The sequence below is a fragment of the Ambystoma mexicanum genome, chromosome 12, assembly GCF_040938575.1.
Source record: "Ambystoma mexicanum isolate Mex_15411 chromosome 12, UKY_AmexF1_1, whole genome shotgun sequence".
NCBI classification, from domain to species: domain Eukaryota; kingdom Metazoa; phylum Chordata; class Amphibia; order Caudata; family Ambystomatidae; genus Ambystoma; species Ambystoma mexicanum.
Genome location: NC_090936.1, coordinates 1,097,987,521 through 1,098,010,929, shown reverse-complemented (window position 1 = coordinate 1,098,010,929; position 23,409 = coordinate 1,097,987,521). Strand labels below are relative to the sequence as shown.

The following is a 23,409-nucleotide window of genomic DNA, read 5'->3' as shown; positions in this document are numbered from 1 at the left end:
AGCGAAGACTCTGTACTAGTGTTGGCGAAACGACCACTAGATCGTCCCACTGACCACTTGCCTGAGACCACTGTTTCGCCAACCATTCCTGCATGGGTCGCATGCGCAGGCGCATGTGGGGAACCAGGTAAATACATGACGCCATCATGCCTAGCAAACACATTGCTTTGCGAACCCTTATCTGACGAATGGACTGATATTGAGGAATTTGCAGTAATAGATTCCGAATTCTTTCCTCTGATGGAAAGGCCAACCCCTCTTGAGTATATAGGTCAGCTCCTAGGAACTGTTTGGAGGTGCTTGGCACCAGGCTTGATATTTTCTCGTTGATTGAGAAGCCCAATTTGAAGAGGAGGTCAATCGTTCTTTGAATGTTGGATGTCTTGGAGGAAGGTCGCGGGGGCGCTCAAACAGTTCAATGCAGTATCCCGCGGACACTGTTGACAGCACCCATTTGTCCGATGTGATCCCTTCCCATGCGTGGGTGAAGCTGGAAATGCACCCCCCCTACTGGGGATGCATGGGAAGGGACCCTGAGCGGAGCGTCACTGTTGGTTGGGAGGCGTACCGCCTGTACCTGGGCTGCCTCCACCACGGCCCCTTTTCTGACCTTTGGTGAAATTCTGGATACCCTGTTGGTTGCCTCCCCACGATGTACTCTGCCCTTGGGAGTAATTGGACCCTCTCAGGGAATTTTAGCCGCGTGAGCGACGAAAAAGTATTATTCCCTCGTTGGTTCGTGGGTTTGTTGGTTAGCTGTCCCAGGGACCTAAGGGTCTCATATTCATCTTTTGCTGTTTTGAGTGCCTCTTCCACCGCTTTCCCAAACAAGACATTTGGTTTCACCAGCATGTCTATTAGAGTGGCTTGTGTCTTGGGTTTGAACCCTGACTGCCTTAGCCAAGCGTGTCTCTTGATGACTGTGCTCTCTGTGATGAGCCGGCCTGCATTGCCTGCTGCGTCAAAAGTCGCCTTGAGAATGCATCCGGACACCGACCTGCCCTCTGACGCAATCCGGGCCAACTGGCCCTTTAAAGGTTGAGGTGCGGAGGCAATGAGGGCAGCTACTTGCTCCCATTGGTGACAATTATAACTTTCCAGCAGAGTGGTGGTATTAGTAATTCTTGCCTGGTAGGCGGAGGTGGAAGCCACTTTCCTTCCTATCCCATAAATCCTTTTGCTCTCCTTGTCTGGGGGAGCTTCAGAGGATGCTAGAGGTGTCCCCGCCCTCTTTCTGGTGGTTGTGACCACAAATGAGTCAGGTTTAAGCTGACATCTTATATAAAGTGGGTCAGAGGGGACGGCCCTGAATAGGTTTTGTATTCTTAGGTTGACTGCCCGGGTAGGGTTAAGGGTGAGGAGGGAGGGGTCGATTCTGCGTTGAATGGATTTCAGAATTGGTATGGCTTGGGCAACGGATCTCCTGTCCCCCATAATTTTCTCTGCAAAGTCCCTCTCTTCTTGTACCCCTTGAGTGTCTATCTGAAAGTGCTCTGCAGCTCTAGCTAAGACCTCATTTAATAAGGGCTGATTATCCACAGGTGAGTCATTCACCAGTGGGTCCTTGGGAATAGGGGAGTCAAGGTTGTAGGCCTCTGCCTCGTCTTCCTCCTCCTCATCCTGGTCCTCATCGTCCCCATAATATTCGACCCCTGCCTGGTCATCCAGTATTTGTATGTCTGGTTCTCCATTAAATTGAAAAAAAGTTGAATAGAGAATAGGTGTGAAATCAGGCCCATTGCTGAGTCTCAGTGTGAGGTCTCTTATTAGGAGGCTGAGGGTCTTTGGATCCAGAAGGAGTAGAGGTATTAGGGGTATTCTCGTAGCCAAAAAGTGATAGGATTCTTCTCGTAAAAGTTAGCCAGGAAGGTCATTCTCCTCATCACTCTGTCGATGTCTTCAGAGCTCCATTCCCCGGAGCTGGGAATGACTACCTCCTGTTGAGGTTGATCTACCATACCCATATCCTCTGGAGTGGGAAGGACAACTCTAGGCCTAGTGACAGGGTCAGAGGTCTTGGTCTGCTCAGAGGATCTATGTTTGTCCTTCTGAACCTGGTGTTCAGATGGTTTTTTCTGTTGTTTGTCCCCCTTGCCATGTGTGGAGGCATGTTTCTCCGACTTTTTGGACTTCCCTGAGTGTTTCGACACCTGGCGTCGAGGTTCGGGGGTGGGTTCCGTGGGGTCTAGAGATTTAGGTGGGGAACGTCGAGACTCGGAGGCAGAGGTGGAACGAACTGCCGGAGTCGACTTGGGGGTGGAGGTCGGATTAGTCTTCTGACGACCATACCTCCGTGACTTTAGGAAGCGTGGCACCCTTAGCGATCGTAGACGGTTGCTGTGTGTCATGAGGCAATCGAGACCTGGAACGCCCAGAGGACACCGTTTCTGCGGACCGCTCTCTGTGTCTTTTTCCGATCGCTCGAAACACGTGTTGAGTCTCGGGAGGGGTTAGTGTGTTTAGGTGTAGGTGTATGGGTAGCTCTCATGCCGCTGGGTGTGGTCCCCATAACTGCCCCGTCGGACAGTCCTCCGAGGTCGGGGGCTCGTGCTTGGGTATCTAATGACACTTCTGTGCCCTCGCCGTCCGAAACGACGGCGTTGCTGCCATCACTGAAGGAACCCACAGCGTCCATGGTCTCGAGTTGCCTGGCGTAATGGGCCCAACGTTTGGTGGAGCAGTCCTTAAGTGTTTTCGCTTTAAAGAGTTTACACGCTCTGCAATTGGCTTCGGGGTGATCCCTAGGCAAACAGAGATTACAGGTGTTCTGCTTATCTACCCAAGAGAACTTACGGTTGCACTTGGGGCAGAATTTAAATGGAGTACTCTCCATATGTTAATATATGGCAGTGGGCGAGTGTATGTAGGAAATAAATGAGTGGGAGTATGTCCACCCCCCACTCTCCCTACTTGCAGGGCCGAGGCCAGGGGCCTTCCGAGGCTCGGGCCGAGGCCAGAGGCCTTCCGAGGCCCAAAGTCTGTCGTGCGGTCTAGACAAGCATGCTTCTAAACTATGCTTCCGACAAGTATGGCGGAAAAAAAAAATCTGAGGGTCTTACACGCGTGATGTACACGGGTACAGTGGACATCACACTAGGGATAGTATTACTGGCACGCCTTAGGTCGACGCCCATTTTCGAGTTTCGAAAAACAAACTAATACTCTGCAGCTTCCACTAGATGTCGACCTATGCACAGCATGTGATCTAAGCAGATTCCACAAGCCTCAGAAATATAAATATATATATATTTGCAAACAGGGAAAAAGAATTTCCAGTTCTCCCAGGGAGGGATGGCACTCGCGGCAATACAAAGAACGCTAGTGACAGTCACTTCCTCAAATCAAAACCAATGCAGTGTAGAGTTGAATTCATTATCCAGTTTTATTGGGCATCTGCCAGATTTAAAAGCGCATGGTACAACGCGTTTCGCTGCCTGCTCGCAGCTTGTTCACGTACAAGTGAAACCCACAGCCATCTGTGTTGACATAGGTTTACAAACAATTAACCAGTCTCTATGGTTCTTTGTGCCATTTGTCCTTTGTCACTTTCTAGTACTAGCTATATGTATAGCTTCAGTGAGTAGAGAGTAAAACACGGCGGCCATTTTCTAAGTGGCAAATTTGCCTTGTATAGTTGATGTATTATAGCCTAAACCATGTTAACAGGATGTTTATTTCTGGCAAGTATAACCCAAGTGGGTCAACTCTTTTGTAAATCTGCCAGAGTTGCAACCAATGTCCCCTTCAAAAATGCACATTGATCAAGAAATTATTAATTCTGAATAGAAAAAATATAATCCTAAAATCCATTTTTCATTTTTGCTTTTACTTTTACTTGCACAGTGCACATGCCTGAAAATTCAATTGACAGGCTATGATCCGATATAAATGTTAGCAGCTGGTTGAATATAAGCAGAATAATAAAGTGCTAAGTGCTCAAAAGTGTCATGTGCTAAAGTGCATCTATTGCTATATAAAGCAATAAGGATAAAGTGCCAGTGCATAAAGTGCCTAATTTAGTTAAAACCAATTTCTGCTATTAAGTCTGCAAACATAGATATTTAAAACAAACCACTCAGTACAAAAGCAATAAAACCAATAAAAATATGTGCACCATTGCAGTACAATAGGATTTAGAACAAATATGCAATATAGGGGAAATAACTATGTTTTAAAGTTAACCTCTCAATTCAACCTTTTGACTGGACAACCATAGATTAGAGACTGGCAATAAAAACCACCTGGGTGACTAAAATTTAACAATGTAACACAATACAAATTTAAAAAGATATTTTTGTTGACAAACAGACTTCATATGGAGAACTTTGCACTTGTTAATACACCATAAAGCAAGCTATATGAGTCATGGTGAATATCCTTAAGACTTTAAGATATATATAGCTGCCAAATAATGAGACCTCAACAATGCATTATTGAGAAAAGTCATTCAATCACAGACTAGAAGATAACCTTGTGTAGGCGTCGGTCCTGTGGCTCTAGGTTCCCAAATAGGTATATAATTCTTCATCTAAATTGTGTCCTTTGGGTTTTTTAGATTCAAAGTCTAAAATATATTTAGTTTCTTTTTTCCGCAGATCAAGTTCTCTATTGCCTCCCCGTGGGTTGGTCTTAATAATATGATGTATATATATGATACATTACTCACCGTAATCGCATTTCTGATGCTTGTATCTGCTTAGATTCACATGCTGTGCATAGGCCGACATCTAGTGGAAGCTGCAGAGTATTACAGTTTGTTTTTCGAAACTCGAAAAGGGGTGTCGAACTAGGGCGTGCCAGTAATACTATCCCTAGTGTGACGTCCACTGTACCCATGATCCCTCACGTCTGTAGGACCCTCAGATTGAATTTTTTCTGACATGAGGTAGCATGGGGAGTAGCGTGAGAACAGAGTATGCAAGCAGATAGATAAGACTAAAAGCATCGATGCGCCTTCTCTCAGAGGGGAGGAAGGGTGGGGGCATGTGAATCTAAGCAGATACAAGCATCAGAAATACAATTACGGTGAGTAATGTATCCCTTCTGAGGCTTGTGGAATCTGATTAGATCACATGCAGTGCATAGATTAGCGAGCAGTGTTAGAAGGAGGTGGGGTGTGAGAAGGGTCATGAGCGAACAAATGTCTTAGAACCGCTTGTCCCACTTGAGTATCCGTCTTGGAATGAATGTCAATGCAGTTGTGCTGAGTAAAAGTGTGAATAGAGCTCCATGTAGCTGCTTTGCAAATGGTGCCAAGGGGTACATTTGCAGTGAAAGCTAGAGTGGCCCAGTACCTCTTTGTAGAGTGGGCCCTTGGCGTAAAAGGCAGTTTCTTTTCTGAAAGGGAGTAACACAGCTGGATACATTTGACTATCCATTTAGAGATGGCACCTTTAGAGAGGCGATCTCCTTCTCGGCCTGTAGCTACGGAGATGAACAGTTGATCTGTTTTTCTTATGGTCTGGTCTTGTCTACGTAGTAGAAGACCGCCCTTCTCACATCTAGAGTGTGCAGTTTCACCTCAGCAGAGCTGTTGGGTTCTTGGAAGAAGGCCGGTAGCTCAATGGACTGGTTAACATGGAATTTTTAAATAAACTTGGGTAAGAACCAAGGGTGAGTTCGTAGAACCAGCTTACCCTTATGTACAGTAAAGAAAGGATCCTGCACTGACAGAGCCTGAATTTCACAGACCCTTCTTATGCATGTAATGGCTACTAAGAAGGCAGTCTTATAAGTCAGGTGTTTGAGACTAGCTTCATGCATGGGTTGAAAGGGGGGCCCATGAGTTTAGCAAGAACCACATTAAAGTCCCATTCTGGTGGTGGGTTAGAAATTGGAGGGTGGAGTCTCTTCACCCCTTCCATAAAGGCTTTAACAACTGGCATTTTCCACAATGCCACCTTGTTATGGGAGGTGGTGTAGGCTGACAACGCCGCCAGGTGTACCTTGAGTGAATTAAATACCAACCCTGCGTCAAGCAGGTGGAGCATGTAGGTGACAATATTGGAAGGAGTGCAATCAATCAGGTTGATTTGCTTATTCTGGCACCAAATAACAAATCGTTTCCACTTATCAAAATAACAGTGCCTTGTGTTAGGTTTTCTTGATTCTTTTAAAATCTCCAAACATCTTTGGGGTAAATTGAGATGGCCGAACGGGTTGGTGGAAAAGCGAAGGCAAACATCCCTGACCAGTTCATCCATAGAGCGTTCCCCTTGGAGCCTGACTGGGGGAAACCTGGATGCGAATTCTGGGCATCGTCTGTTTTCGCTTGTGGCGAATAGGTCTATAGTGGGGAAACCCCACTGAGAGAAGAGATCTCCTATGACTTCTTCGTGTAGACGCCATTTGTGTTCTTCTGGAAGGGGATCTCTGCTCAAAGCGTCCGCTTGTGAATTGAGATCCCCTGGAACATGTTGAGACGATAGTAAATGTTCCATCTGAGTGCCTATATCCACATTTTCTGGGCAAGCCTGTGACCCACTGTTTGTTTATGTAAAACATTGCTGTTGTGCTGTCGGTTAGGATCTGCACTGACAGGTTGGATAGGTGGGGTTCGAACGCTCGAAGTGCTCTGAAGACTGCCAGGAGTTCTAGCAGGTTGATGTGATTCTGGGTCACTGTGTGAGACCAGAGGCCCTGAGCTGTGTGGTGAAGGAGATGTGCTCCCCACCCTGACAGGGACGTGTCTGTTGTGACCACGGCCTATATCTCCGGATCGTAAAAGGGTTTCCCCTTTGAAAGATTCTCTCTTGTCCACCAGCGAAGACTTTGTACTAGCGTTGGCGAAACGACCACTAGATCATCCCACTGACCACTTGCCTGAGACCATTATTTCGCCAACCACTCCTGCCTGGGACACATGCGCAGGCGCGCGTGGGGGACTAGGTAAATGCAAGATGCCATCATGCCTAGTAAACACATCGCTTTGCGCACCCTTATCTGGTGACCAGACTGATATTGAGGAATGTGCAGCAATAGATTCCGAATTCTTTCCTCTGATGGAAAGTCTAACCCCTCTTGAGTGTTTAGGACAGCTCCTAGGAACTGTTTTCAGGTGCTTGGCACCAGGCTTGACTTTTTCTCGTTGATTGAGAAGCCCAATCGGAAGAGGAGGTCGATCGTTCTTTGAATGTTGGATCTGCAAATTACGGGGATTCCCCTGTAATGAGCCAGTCATCCAGGTAAGGGTACACCGGGATTGCCTCCAGTAAGGTTTCTCAGAATCCATAGAGATGGAACCAGATTTGGACCCGTAGTGTAGCCGTAGAATTCTTTCTACAAATATAACCCTCTGAACACCCAAGGTAAATACAGAGGGATCTATTAGCTGAAAGATAAGGAACACCACACGAACGACCAGGCGCTGCAGGAAAACAAGAGGAACAAATTAGATCACAGAGTTAATAACCAAGATACAGGAGAATGGAGAGCCGTTGATTAAGAACTGACCAGACTTGGGAGTATACCAGGATGTTCTGGTTGAAGAAAATAACAAGGCTGGGCCAAGATGTGGACTAAGAGAAAACACAAGAGAGAGAGTGATGTTTACTAGTTGGAAACAATAAAAGGGCAGTAGAAAAGGGCAGTAGTTGACAGATGAAATTGAAGGCTTACCACTGGTCCTGATGTAGATGGCCTACCAAATTAACACCGTCTACTAGTACCTGAACCGACGACACGAGGATGCCTAAGCGGAAGGAGGCAGTCTCTAGTCCAAACCCTATCCCGCCACAAGGACGCCTAACGACTAGCGCAGGATGGCAGTCTCAAGTTCCACGCTATTCGTACACTTGGGTGTAATTGGTAGGTTTTCAGAACCAAGATGAGGTGTTCCTTCAAGAGGTAAATATACCAGCAATCCAATGGACAGAGATGGTAAGTAAGAGTTCCAAGTTCAGTGCACGTTGAGGCAAGCAGATTCCAAGCGGCAGGCAGAGGCTTTTAAGTGAGCGTTCCGGGTTCGGTACACATGGAATACCAAGGAAAAAGTATAGGAGCAAAGGCAAGGCAAAGGCAAGGGCAAAGGGCAAGGAGAATATGAAGCAAAAGAAGTAGTCGCGGCCGATTACAAAATCAGAAGCGAAGAGCAGGCAACCCGGAAGTCTTTAAGCAGGTTGCCAAGGAAACGCGTTCCTAACGTCGCCCGTAGCGTGGGGGACGCAAAGGACGCCAAAGTCACCATGGCAACCCATATCAATGCATCCTATGGAATCGGGTATGGCGAGAGTGTTGTTCCACGCTCTGCTGTTTAATCTTGCGAGGAAAAGAACGAAGAAACAAGTGACCACGGCGGAACCGGACACCTCCCTGCGTAGGAGCGCCGCCACCACCGCCAGTACCTTGGTGAATACCCTTGGAGCTAAGGCTACACCGAAGGGCAGCACCTTGAACTGGTACTGCTGGCTGTCTACCTTGAAGCGCAAGAATCTTCTGTGCGCTGGGAACATGGAAATATGAAAATAAGCTTCTTTTATTCCTTGTTATCCTGTCTTCACCTGCTCTCCTCATCTGTCCCTATGATGTTCACACACAGTCCTTGCTCTTTCCTTCTCCCCTCCACTCTCCCTCCTCCTATCGCTCCTCTCATCTCGTCTCACCAATTAATAGAGGAAAATCCTAAATATCCCGAACTCAAAGAAGAGTTTCCCTACCCCAACTTAATACTAAGGTTATATCAGAATGTCTGAAACTAACCAACATCCTGTGTCAAAACCTATTTCCTTCCCTTACACTTTTAACTAAAGATAAAAGGTTGACGAGTCTCATTAATGTGGAAGAATGTCTCTTCTTCTTCAAAGCAGACTACCATGCCAGTAGTGTGGAGGGACTATTTTCTGAGGGAATGACTCCCTTAAGTTGTGGTCCTCTTCAAAAGCCACCACACAAAGTTCCAAATGGAAAAGTCTCGGTTCACAACTAAAGCAAAGTTCCAACTCAAAACCTTGATGATGAATCCCTGTCATCAACCTTTCTCTGGCTTCTTGCAATGTTCCCAATGCCCGGGGGAGTGACTCCCTTCCCTGGCCTTCATGAGGTGTATCACAAAGCCAAGAGAACAACTCCCTTCCCTTGGCTTTCATCACAAAGTTCATAAACGCAATGTTGGGGGAATGTCTCCCTTCCCCTGGCCTTTCTCAGGCAGTTCAATAGGCAGCCGTAGTGTATTCTCCTGCCAGGGACTGTCTTGGGTCCCAGACCCCTTTAAAGTTTTGTCGAATTTCGGAATTATTTTATAAAACCCTGAGGTTTCTGCCATGACGACCATATACACAGCGAAGGATCGGGCCGAGCATCTCACAGACGGTCGGCTCCGATGCTTTGCTGGCTCTCTCAGGTAAGCGCTTCATAATTATTTTCAGCATACGAGATGCACACATGATGTTGCCTGTCGTACATACGAGCTAGATCCTGCCAAGTCCGCTGACATTAGTTACATAGATATGCGAGCACTGGTACGGCTATCATAGCCTGCCACTGGCGCCCGTAGTCCTGTACAGGGGATTATAATATCATCATTACAACAACGGGGTTCCGCTTACCGCTCCTTCTTGGAGGTTTAGGCATACATCATTCTCATGCATATTCAATATGGATGACGTACTTAGGCATTACATGCATAACTATTCAAGCAAACAATGCATATATGTGAGCACCGTGGGCTTTGATTAGGTTAATATGGTGACATTTTTCCATGCCAAAAGGGGATCTCTTACTCATTTCACTTGACCCTCAGGAAGATCGCGAACTTAGTCCTTCCTCCTTGTTTAATATCCAATTGACTCATTTTTTCTTTACCCTCACCACTGAACACAGTATCTTCATGACTGTTCTGTTGACATTACCCGGCTGCTGTTGTATCTGCCTCCACAGCTGGGTGAGATTTTTCTTCTTCCTTGCGCCAAAGGAGCGTAACACACACCGATATGAGATAAAAGTGTCCTCTTAGCCAATACACTGAGACTTATACAGAGATGTTTTTTCTAACAGGTAGGAACTACTCCCGAAAGGGTTAGAAGGTTAGTATCACTAACCTTTGTACATGTACAGTTCTATGTACTACCTAAAAGACCTCCTTACACTGAGCAGTTCTACTTGTAACCCCTCAGGTGTCCACAAGGAGATTAAACTACACTTCTTAGGAACATATAGGTCCTTAGCCCTGAAGATGGATCTTTAAGATTCCGAAATGCGTCGGCAATTCTAATATCTAAGAGGAGCCATTTTGGATACAAAACTTGTGTGAATGTTGTAAACACAACTTATCACTCGATGAAAGCTACCATGTTTTGATTTGTAAAGAAACAAACTGTGCAATGAACACTGGCGATATATTTACAGAAGTTTTTGATATGTACTTGTTACTTCTCTATTTTGACCACATAAAGTTTCTTTTTGTTTACGAAAATTGATGACACGCTATCTTCTTAGAATCATTTTAGATTCTTGAATATTATTATTGAATATTATTTGGTTAAATGACTATTGACCTCCTAATTGTATGGCAAGAACTTGATCCGCTAAACTGCTAATACTAGGACTTACCCAAAAGGGTGGTACCCAATCGAGACCATTGAATCTATTGGGACTACACGTCCTCCTACGGAGTGCATTATAGGGCCACCGTTTGACAACAACCTTTTGTGCAGTCCTTTTGTGTCTCAAGTGGCCTTGAGACATTTTCCCTTTTGCACCTGAAATCACTTTACTTGTTAGTTTAACTTAGTTTCTGAAACATAAGTGTTATTTCTGAACTTTTTTACAGGTTAGTGCCTCGTAACCCCCTCCCATAGGCAATTTGCTTTCTTTCTGTAATCACCAGGATCATAGACGACATATGTTTGCAGAGCACTGTAGACAAGGAGCCATCAGGCATCAACAACCAGCAGTAATAGATACAGTGGAGTGATTCAGACAAAGCTTCTCAGTGTGAAATGGCTACCTGCAATGAACTTAGAAAAAACAAGATGCATTACAGAAAGAAAAAGATGTAGGGAAATTAAGCTAACTGTGATATTAAGAAGGAAGACCTATTCCTTTTTGTAAAAATAAAATGTACTGACTCGAGTTCCCCTTAAATGAAAATGTCAGTGCACCTGCAAACATTTATTTAACCTTTTTCAATGCCCCCACCCCTGGTGTACATTTTACAATGCCCCGACAGTGCACGGCTTAAAAGTAGGACAAGATCACTGTGACTAAAAAAGATAGGGAAGAAATAATTAAAATAAAAGATGACAGTCTTTTTACCTGTTTGAAATGTTAATGCCTTTTTCTCTCATTGCATACAGTAAAGTTGCCATGCGATATAAAGCATCTGTTACATCAGCAATAGAGATGGTGGAGTTGGGTTTAATCAAGCAGCACATCAACTTCTGTACATCGGCAACACCATCTGAAAGGAGGACAATGGCTGCTATTACAGCCCATACATCCACAGTCTGCAAAAATAAAACGCAAGAAGGATCAGATAAATGCAGTGCTTTGGCATAAGAGAAAATAAAGACATCTGGTCATATACTTGGCTTCATCTCAGTGTAAGGCCTTAAAATGTGCACCCACCACTAGTCAATGGCTTGAAATTATTGACTCTTGGCGAGTAGGAATTTGTGTGCTGTGTGCATGTGTAGAACGCAGGTGGCAAAAGACTTTCCTATGCCTGGCTACTAAATTGCAACTAGATATGTTTAGCCCGGTCGGTAGGATCAGTTGAAATCCTGCATTGCAAAAAAAAAGACATCAATCAATAGACATCAAATGTAAGTAGATGTTGATCTCTGTGGAACAATAGTAGCACAAGAGGCGTATTATGTAGAACGTAGATTATGTATTATTATGTATTATGTAGATGTATTTCTCAATCAATTCTCCCTACCTAAATTCATACAAAATCTAAGAGGTATCGCTGGGAGAAGGAAGAGAGATTAGACATCTGTAGACACTGAATAGACTGCCAAAACCAACTATGTACTGTTAAAGTTGGTTCACGAGAACAATACATGCAAATTATGTTTATGACAAGTTGCATCAAACCAGTCATCCCCAATATGGAAAGGTATAATGTTCCTACAAAGAAGATGCGCCGGCTGGAATAGCTAGAAAATATTATGCTGCAAAGAAAACCACGATCCACCAGGTATGCTCTGGACAACATAGTATGGCTAATACAGGTGATCAAAAGTTGGAAAGGATTTTGATACAAGTAAGAATCAAATGAAACTTTCTTGAATTTGAATGCATTGTTTGATAGATACCTTTTGCCACAGGGACGCAACTTGTTGGCAGACTGTGCAGAGAATTACATGACTTACAACCATGAAGTAAAATGTATGGTATAAAAAGTATACTAGACAGGCATATAGAAAATTGGTGGGAAACAGAAAAAGAACCACAAATATGGAGTCATCTGCATCCGGGCCTTTCAAGAATGTAGGTAACCAATAGTGTCCCACCTGGTGAAAATGAGGGACAGTATCTGCTTTGGTAGCCACAGTAGAAAATCCATAAGGATGTTCAGAGAAGGAAGAGGTTGCAGTTTAAAGTAGAATATAAATGGTGTGGAAAGAAACCCAAAACGGGATTGCCAACCCAGGTGTTTTTAAATGCCTAGGGCCGGCAACCCCTCAAAGGTCCTGCAAGCAATAGGAGCATGGTCTCTTATTTGTAAAGCTTATTTTCCAGTTTACCTGCTTTGTAGGCTTTTCTCCTTGCCCAAAGAGCCTTGCTGTCTGGTGTCAAGTGGAAGCTGTGTAGTCTTCAATAGACAGCAAACAAAAGCCCCCTTCTGTGTATGAGGCTGTAGGCTCAGAGGAAACCTCTGTTCGGTATAGGGGAGTGCATGTTCATTAGGAAGTATAACAGCTTGGATGTATGTCTTTACTACTTCTTCTGCATTCACTTTGCCATACATTTACTTTTTGCCACATTTACCTCTTCATACCTTTACTTCTGTCTTTCACTTCTTCTAACATTCTATTCATCATCACAGGGGGAGGTCCCTCGAACCCCTTTTTCTTTCTCACCCATAGTCTTCCTCCTCCCCCCCCTTTCACACCAACCCTAATCGTACAGCTAATCTTACCATATCCATTGCCACCTTGACAAAGTGAAGATAAAGAAGAAGTAAAGGTAAGAAGAAGTAGTAAAGAGGGATGCCAACAGCGTTGGTAGGACTATCATCTTGAATATGTGGATGTTCACAATAAGCCAGACTCACACGAGGCACCATTGTCCATGTGATTAAATATATTATGCAGGAACTGCAGAATTGTAATTTCTTCATCAAATTATGTGTTTTTGGAAATAAATCCCCCTCCAATTTGACTGAATGATGAATTTTGTTGATTTTCATTGATGTATATGGACATTCTTTCTTTATTTTTGTATCCTTAATCAAAGTGTGGAAATTTATGAGCGTGATTTGAGATGAAATGTTTTTTCGTTTTAGATTAAATGTTTTAGTGGTATTGGGGAAGATATTGTTAAAGGCTTCTTTTGCTTCTGATATGTTGACATAAAACCAATAAAACTTTGAATTAAAAAAAAAATATATTTTGCAGTAACGTGTCTCTATTCAGTGAACATCATTTTGGTATAGAATTTGGGAGCTCGATAACTAGCAACCTGAAGGAGTGTTCTGAAATCCTCAGGCAGAGGTCCCCCAAATTTGATTTTGTTGTCCCCGGCATTGTGGGCATTAGGGTCGAGTTTTCCCATTTTATCATGTACCCTGAAATGTTGCATAGTCTGTCAGTGTGCTGTAAATGATGGGTAGTTCCTGTTCAGGGTTATACATTAATAATAACATATGGCCTCAAATCCTGAGAACTGTGGAACCACCATATGGAAAATGATATGATATGAATGATAGTTTATTTATATAGCACCTATACACAATGTGTTTCAAAGCGCAAATGCAGTAAAATACCCTAAGGAGGGCTGTGAAGGAATCATTAGTCAGACACAGACAAGTTCTTTCAACAAAGTTTTATTAACTCAAAAAGGTAGGATGAGTAAAGCCCAACTTGCCCTATGCTAAGGTGGGATTTCTCTACCTAAAGAAAAGGATAGTCTGTGTCAGGAATTGCAAAGTCTGTGTCCAAAACCTATACTTGCCCTCACAACTGCATACAATGTGTAGGGATGTCAGCATCAAAATGAATAGTGTTCAAAGTAAAGTTCAGAGCTTCGGTGAGCTCTTTGGCTTGTAATTGGCTCCCCTTACCAAGTTCAAAGTAGTTCATCAAGCACAGGGTTTCCCCTCCCCCAGGAGTTCAAATGTACCAGCTTTCAAAGCAATACTTGACTTCAAAATCACACAAAGATCTTTGCACAACAGAAGCTTCTTTATATGTGTTTTCAGTGGCTTTTCCATTCAGGGGCCACTCGGTATAGGTGCAATTGTCCGACCACACTGTCCACCCATTAAAGATCACGCAACCAGTATGCCACTGTGACTGCTTTTCCATTAACAGTCCAGTGCTTCTCCTCAGCAGTGAGGCTTGCCTCAGTCACATGTGTCACACTCTCCTGACACTGGAGTGTAACTTGGTCGGCCACCATGCGCTTGTTACACGTTATTATGCTCCCTTGGCTCTTGCCAATGCGTGTTTCATTATAACATACAGTTCTTTGCACTTTCTTGGCTGTGGCAAATGCTGGATTTCTCATATCATGCATACAACTCTTTGTGCTCGCTTGGCTTTGATAGCACTCAATTTCAGTTAATGCAGTTCATCGTTTCAATTGTATGACTCTGACCTTGTCACCATTAAACGCAAGTGCAGGGTGGCTGAGAGGAAATGGCTAGCTTCTTGAGCAATTTCTGACAAACTGGCCTGCCGCCTGTTTCAAAGGCAATACCGGCTCTCTGTCTGCACTAAGAAGCGAGCCCACATTCAAGCCTGTGTCTCTGCAGTATCTAACAACTTGGCCGAACTCTTTAAAATCTGCAAGGAGCTGGCCAATCCTGCTGCAGTCTCTACCTCTCCTGCCCCCTCCCAGGCGCTCTGTATGGCCCTGGCTTCTCATTTCATCTCTAAAACCCAGGACATCCTGTCCACCCGCTCGTCCTCTCCTCCCTCTACTCTCTCCTCTACCTCCAGCCCCCCTGTGGCCACCTCTCCTCCATCTTCCTCTTCCTTTCCTCTGTTCTTGTCAAAACAGTTTCTTCCCTGTTCTTTCAAACCATCAAGGACCACATTAACAACCTCGCTCCTGCCCTGGCTGGCTTCTGCAACCACTCCTTCGCCAGCTGAGCCTTCCCTTCCCCCCCGAAACACTCTTGTGCACCCTCTTCTCAAGAAACCCTCAGCCGACCCCTCGTGCCCGGCTAACTATTGCCCGACCTCCATCACTCCTTTCCGGGGCAAACTCCTGGAAAAGCTGGCCATCTCCCAGCTTAATCTTCGCACTGAATCTGTTGGTTGTCTCCATGACCATCAGTCTGTCTTCAGAGCAGCTAGAAGCATGGAAACGAACATCCGTGAAGACCTGCTCTCCAACCTTGATTGTAATCTCCCCTCTGTCCTCATCTTACTCGATAGCTCTTCTGCCTTTGACACGGTCAACCATGCCATCCTGCTCAATCGTCTCCGTGATGACCTGGATATCACCGATCAGGCCCTGGCCTGGCTGACCTTGTTGAATTTGAAATATTTGTAACGCGCTCACAATTAACTGGCGCAGATGATACCATGAATATGAAAAAGGAACACTGATCTGGAGAAAGTAACTTCGAAAAAAGGAGAATGCTGTAGAGAACCACAGACACTAGGTTTACTTAAAAAGATAGGGTTTTAAACCTGCTCTGAAGATCAGCAGAGAGTTGGCCTGTCTTAGGCTCAACGGAAGACTATTCCATAGCATACGTCCAGCCACTGAAAAGCACTGGTCTCCTCTTGATCTACAGTTCGTCCTGGGAATGACAAGAAGAAGTTGGTCATCAGACCTAAGGGTCCGAGTAGATTGATAGCGCTTCAATTTATTTATCAATTAGACTTGTACCAATCCAGCCAGACATTTATAAACCAGACACCCGATTTTGAATTTAATCCGGTCTCCCACCACCAGCCAGTGTAGCGATCAGTGGAAACCTGAGATATGGGTGTTCTTAGCTACATCAAACACCAGTCTTACACCTGCATTTTGCGCTTTTTGAAGGCGATAAATCTGTTTGCTAGGCGCTCCAATCAAAAGTCCATTGCAGTAATCTAAGTTGGCATTGACCAGCGCCCCGACCACAACAGCGCGATCAGTGGAGGGGACGGAGGGTAAAGCTTGACGCAGAAGGCAGATGTTGTAAAAGACTGATTGAACTTTGGCTGAGACCTGGGAACGGCATCCCAGGTCACTCTGCCAAATACAGCCTAGGTTCTTGACTTTAGTGGAGTACTTAATGCTGATCCTAAAAACTGGGGTGGTGGAGGACATCTATTTCCTTCAAGAAGGTGCTTCGGACCAAACAAGATCACCTCTGTTTTTTTGGATTTAGTTGTAACCAATTTTCTTCCATCCATATTCCTATTTCTTCTAGGCACCTACTGACCAAGGCAAGAGCTCCCTCCATTTCTTCAAGCCTAATATATAGCTGGGTGTCGTCAGCATAAGAATTAAATCCGAGTTGATATTTCTCCAGAATATTCATTAGGGCACGGAGATAAATGTTAAAAAGAAGTGGAGATAGAGCTGAACCCTGCGGCACACTGCAGTATTGAAGGAGGATTTCTGAAAGAAAACCTCCAACCTGGTGTCATAAATCACCAATGTATCAATTGAAAAGGATACGGTAACCAAAAAAGGATACGATTGGTAGGGCTCTTCCGGATCCTTTTTCACACGACTTGATTGTAGGCAGGTCAAATTAGACCTTCCAAATGATACAACTCTCTGACTGATAAAACAGGCAGAGAGATGGATCACTGGAAAGGGCGTGGGTATTGTATCGTAAGATATGCCTAGAATAGATAAAGTATCATAAGAAACTGCCCCAAACTCAATTCACTATGATAGCACAGTATTAGCATTAATTCGAAACACTAACCTTAAGGCCAAACTGAAGGATTCAACGAAAGTCTCAAGAAGAAATCCAGGAGTGGAAACAACGATAAAGGAGGGGAAGATTAGTAAGGGAGACTTATCCCGAACTGCACGAGGCTCACGCTAGATACCGGGTTGGTGCACCACAGGATAGCGTCCAAAGTACTATGCACAATCACCTTCCAATAGTTCATGAAATACTTTCTTTCCCACAACGAACAAAATTAGATTTTCACCTGTTAACTGTCACAGGCACTAAAGGTTCAAAGAAGTTCAGAAAACCACATGCAGGATTGCACGCGACAGCGTACACGCAGCCAGGCCAGCCGCGCTTGGAGACAGCGTTTCCGCGTGAAGATTGAGCAAGCAAACAGGATACACGCAGCCCAGAACAGCCGCGCTTGAAAACAGCATCCGCGTGTGGAGATTTGGCACGCGAACAAAATACACGCAGCTCAGGACCGCCGCACTTGGAGACAGCGTCCGCGTGGAGATTTGGGACGCGAACAGGATGCACGATCTCAGGACAGCTGCGCTTGCAGACAGCGTCCGCGTGGAGATTTGGCACGCTAACAGGGTACACGCAGCTCAGGACAGCCGCGCTTGCAGACAGCGTCCGCGTGGAGATTTGGCACGTGAACAGGATACACGGTTCCAGGAATTAGCGTGTGGAGGAAAACACGCTCAAAAAAGGCCAAGGAAGTTGCTGAAGAAAATGCGAGAACGCAGGTCAGGAGTTCAGCTACAAAACGCCAAAATTGACTTAATCAGAAGCAGCGATCGGCGTTTCCACGCTGCTTATGTACGCACTGCCGTGATACACGTGACGGAACAAAGTCACGTGAATTTTAATGACGTGAAAAATGCAGACGTCGTTTTCGGGGCAATGCATCGAACAACCTCCATTTCGAGTAGAATGGTCTAGTGGTCCCATGGGCGTAACTCATTTTGTATGGAGAGGTCGTTCCTGGTCCAGAGATATGCCCAGCAGGCATGACAGTGCCACCCCCCAAAGGAGCAGCCTCTCCCCTTTTCGAGTGGAATCGCCTTAATAAAGCAGGAGCATGAATGTTAGACAGAGGTTCCCAGGATCTATCCCCGGGACCATAACCTTTCCAATCCACCAGATAACACGGTTTCCCAGACCGTAGCCTCATGTCCAGTATGTCTTGTACTTCATATTCGTCTGACCCTTTCACAGAAATAGCAACAGGCCGTATAGGCAATCTAGTAGCATCCGAGCACGGTTTGATGAGTGACACGTGGAATACAGGATGCACTCGCCACCGTTGTGTCAATGCCAGATGGACAACAGCCGGATTTATAACGTGGAGCACTTCATATGGCCCGATGTATTTAGGCAACAATTTCTTTTTACCGGGTATCCTCAAGTTTTTTGTGGACAGCCATACCTTCATACCTGCTTTGTAGACGGGTGCAGGGATTCTATGAGCATCGGCATAGGTCTTATCTCGTTTTTTAGCTTGCTCCAATTGCTGCTTAACTTTCATCTGTAGACTCTTTAGATCTCTGATATTACGTCTTGCTGCAGGAGTATCCAAAGACAAACTGGAATTCAAAGGAATGGATCGTGGGTGTTGCCCAATGCCCATACAAAGCATAGAAAGGTGAAGTACCTATGGCACTATGGTAGGAATTATTATAGGCGAACTCCGCTGCCGGCAGAACATTGAGCCAATCTGACTGAAACTGCAGGCACAAACATCGCAGATATTGTTCCATAGTGCTATTGACTCTTTCAGTCTGTCCATCCGTTTGAGGGTGATAAGCACTCGACAACCTGTCATCAATTAGTAATGCCGAATTTAGTGCTCTCCAAAAACGTGAAGCAAATTGTGAGCCCCCGTCAGCGATTATCACTGAAGGTAAGCCAAAAAACCAGAATATATGCCGGATGAATAGATCAGCCAGACCAGCAGCTGTTGGTAAACCAATACAGGGGATAAAAAGCGCCAATTTTGTAAAGTAGTCCACCACTACCCATATGGTATCGTAGCCTTTATTTCTTGGAAGTTCTACCACAAAATCCATTGATATCATGTCCCATGGTTTTTTAGGAACAGGTAGAGACTGGAGTAAACCCACTGGTTTGCCAGGAGTGTTCTTGCATTGACTGCATATAGAACATGTTGAAACATAATTTATAACATCTTGTGTTATAGACGGCCACCAACACCATCTTTTCAGTAACTCTAGGGTCTTCTTCTGTCCAGGATGGGTGGCAATCAAGGAATCATGACCCCAACTGAGGGCCTTGTTCCGAGTGGTACGAGTTGGTAGATAGAGTACTCCTTGTTTGAAAGGCAAACCATTGTATATATCAATATTCAATTCCTGAATCAATTGTGGATTTAGTTTCACCCACTCCTGTAACTCGTTTTTTAGGGAAGGTTGTGCAGAACAACTACATATCACGTGATCTGCCAACAACTTATTTTGCACCGATTCTTCCTTCACCTCTTCTCCAATGCGAGACAAAGCATCCGACTTGACATGTTGTCTGGCAGGGCGATAAGTAATTCGAAAATCGTAATGAGCAAAAAAAACATGCCATCTGGCCTGTCTAGCTGTAAGACATTTCATAGTTTTGAAAGCCTGAAGATTTCTATGATCCGAATACACCAGCACCTGATGTTTGGCCCCAAGAAGATGATGTGGCCATTCTTGGAAAGCATCCTTAATTGCAAGTAATTCATGCTCAGTGACAGTATAGTTTTGTTCATATGAGGTGAGCTTACGTGAGAAGAAAGCAACTTGATGCTCCTCCTTGGTTTCTGCACAAACTTACGAAAGTACAGCTCCTGTAGCGACACTGGAAGCGTCTGCTTCAACGATACACTGACAATCCGGATCAGGATGTTGAAGTACGGGTGCAGTGGTAAATGCTTCCTTTAACCTCTCAAAAGAAGCTTGGGCATTCTGGTTCCAACAGAATGGAACTTTAGAACTAGTTAAAGCTGTCAATGGGGCCACTGTTTTGGAGAAAGAACGAATAAATCTGCGATAAAAATTCGCAAAACCTAGGAATGACTGTAATGACTTGACATTGTGTGGAACAGGCCAATTTAATATGGCCTTCACTTTGGAACGACTCATTCTAACACCTTGATTGGTAATGTCGTAACCCAGAAATTCCACTTCTTGTGTATGAAAGACACATTTCTCGGCTTTAACAAAAAGTTTGTTCTCTCTGAGTCTCTGTAAGACAGCTAACACGTGTTTAACATGTTCTGGAAAAGACGATGAATATATCAAAATGTCATCCAAGTAAATCACCACGAATTGGTCCATCATATCTCTGAAGATATCGTTCATGAAGAACTGAAATGTGGCGGGAGCGTTACAAAGACCAAAAGGCATCACTAAATATTCATAAAGGCCATACCGCGTCTTAAAAGCGGTCTTCCATTCATCTCCTTCGCGAATGCAAACCAAATTTTAAGCACCGCGCCAGTCCAATTTAGAGAAGTACTTGGAAGTTCCTAATTGATCTAACAGATCATCAATCAGTGTTAAAGGGTACCGATTCTTTATGGTGATGTCGTTAATAGCCCTGTAATCAATGCAAGGTCTTAGATCTCCTTCCTTCTTTGGAACAAAGAATAAAGGAGAGGCAGCAGGCGATTGAGATGGCCGTATAAATCCCATATCAAGAGTTTTATCGATGTATTCTTTCAAGACAACATCTTCTTTGGGAGTTAAAGAATAAACTCGACCAGTAGGGATTTTAGCTCCAGGAATTAGTTACAATTGGACAATCATACTGCCTATGTGGAGGCAGCTGTTCTGCCTGACCTTTGTCAAACACATCAGCAAAATCTGCATATTCACTTGGTATATGTGTACCGCTCTGATGTACCACACTAATAGTGGAAATTCCCTCCATAGAGGCCAAAATATGTGATTTATTTGACACCACCTGACTGGTAAAGCAATGTTCATTGCAAAAAACGGAAGGATATTGGATCAATCCCGTAACCCAGTCAATGGCGGGATTATGAAGAGTCAACCAATTAAGTCCAAGTACTATTTTGTACTGAGGAGCCGCAATGACCTCGAAGACTATTTCCTCCGAATGACCATTTAATAAAGTCATCTGAATAGGTACAGTCTCCTGAGTTACCATACCGGAAATCAATACTGATCCATCCACAGAATTAACAGTTTCAGGTTTGTTCTTGTCTACAAGGGGTATAGAACATTTCTTGGCATATGTGATATCAATGTAATTATTAGTGGCTCCAGAATAAACCATAGCCTTGGAAACCAATTCTTGATCATCGAAACGTAAAGTCATCTCAACAGCTATAGGTGCATGCGCTGGTAATGTAATGGAGTCCGATGTAACACTCGACACAGGGTCTCCTGCTACTGTCGAGTTTTGGCGTTTCCCGAAGGCTTACTTGGTTTTTTAGGACATGCCGCCAGTAAATGCTCAGATGAACCGCAATACATACATAAATTATTTTTTCTTCGGTTCTCTCTTTCTGCTCTAGACAACCGGCCTCTCACCGCACCAATTTGCATTGGTTCAGGATCATTCGAAGAAGCTGCCGGTGTATCAGAACGAACCGGTGCATGAAGGAAAGGTTTTCTCACTCCTTTGCGGGCATTTCTTCGGGCATCAATTTGTAAAATTAAATCAAGAAATTCTGAAAAACCTGTGGGAACCACTGGGACCGTGGACAAGGCATTTTTAAGTTCTTCTGAAAGACCTTTGTAGAAAACAGCCGTCTTCTTGTCTTCCGGCCATTGGGTTTCGGCTGTTAATTGGTTGAATCGTGCGATGTAAGCCTACAGAGGTTGAGTGCCTTGTTGTAGATTCAGCAGCTCCAGATCTGTGGCTTGAGTAGCGTAGCGCATATCAAAGACTTTGTTCATAGCAGCCAGAAGATCATCGCAATCGTACAACAAGGGACTATTTGATTCCAATAAAGGATTTGCCCAAGCAGCAGCTGTACCCCCAAATGGGAAAGCACAAATGCTGCTTTAGTAGTTAGATCGGGAAACAAATTAGGCTGGCAAAGGAAATGAAGTCGGCACTGATTACCAAAAGTTCTATAGGTTTTAGGATCACCTGTGAACCTTTCCGGGGGAGCCAAGGGAAACTGTGTGGGCATAACCACTTTAAGAATTTCCTGTGATAATGATGGTGTAGTAGTCCCAGATCCAGATTCAGTGGCTACTGGAACCTGTGCTCCCTGAGGAGTGGCATGCATGGCATCTTGCATAACATCCATTCGATGCCGTAGCATGTCCTGTGCCGTAATCATTTCATTTCTCAAGTCAGTGATTAACTGAGTCAAAACAGTCAAAGGATCCGTACCCTCCATGGCTTCTGATTCTGTCATAAATCACCAATGTATCAATTGAAAAGGATACGGTAACCAAAAAAGGATACGATTGGTAGGGCTCTTCCGGATCCTTTTTCACACGACTTGATTGTAGGCAGGTCAAATTAGACCTTCCAAATGATACAACTCTCTGACTGATAAAACAGGCAGAGTGATGGATCACTGGAAAGGGCGTGGGTATTGTATCGTAAGATATGCCTAGGATAGATAAAGTATAAGAAACTGTCCCAAACTCAATTCACTATGATAGCACAGTATTAGCATTAATTCGAAACACTAACCTTAAGGCCAAACTGAAGGATTCAACGAAAGTCTCAAGAAGAAATCCAGGAGTGGAAACAACGATAAAGGAGGGGAAGATTAGTAAGGGAGACTTATCCCGAACTGCACGAGGCTCACGCTAGATACCGGGTTGGTGCACCACAGGATAGCGTCCAAAGTACTATGCACAATCACCTTCCAATAGTTAATGAAATACTTTCTTTCCCACGACGAACAAAATTAGATTTTCACCTGTTAACTGTCACAGGCACTAAAGGTTCAAAGAAGTTCAGAAAACCACATGCAGGATTGCACGCGACAGCATACACGCAGCCAGGCCAGCCGCGCTTGGGAGACAGCGTTTCCGCGTGAAGATTGAGCAAGCAAACAGGATACACGCAGCCCAGAACAGCCGCGCTTGAAAACAGCATCCGCGTGTGGAGATTTGGCACGCGAACAAAATACACGCAGCTCAGGACCGCCGCGCTTGGAGACAGCGTCCGCGTGGAGATTTGGCACGCGAACAGGATACACGCAGCTCAGGACAGCCGCGCTTGCAGACAGCGTCCGCATGGAGATTTGGCATGCGAACAGGATACACGCAGCTCAGGACAGCCGCGCTTGCAGACAGCGTCCGCGTGGAGATTTGGCACGCGAACAGGATACACGCAGCTCAGGACAGCCGCGCTTGCAGACAGCGTCCGCGTGGAGATTTGGCACGCAAACAGGATACACG

The 23,409-nt window shown here is 44.7% G+C and overlaps 1 protein-coding gene across 1 annotated transcript in view; it reads right to left on the bottom strand.

The window, feature by feature from the left end:
* The window catches only part of FBH1 (F-box DNA helicase 1), a 1,469,681-nt gene that overhangs the window by 1,185,905 nt on the left and 260,367 nt on the right, over positions 1 to 23,409 (bottom strand). The window contains exon 6 of the mRNA XM_069629653.1: positions 11,251 to 11,441. Within this exon, the coding sequence (XP_069485754.1) occupies positions 11,251 to 11,441 (191 nt within the window). The remainder of the gene's footprint in view (positions 1 to 11,250; positions 11,442 to 23,409) is intronic.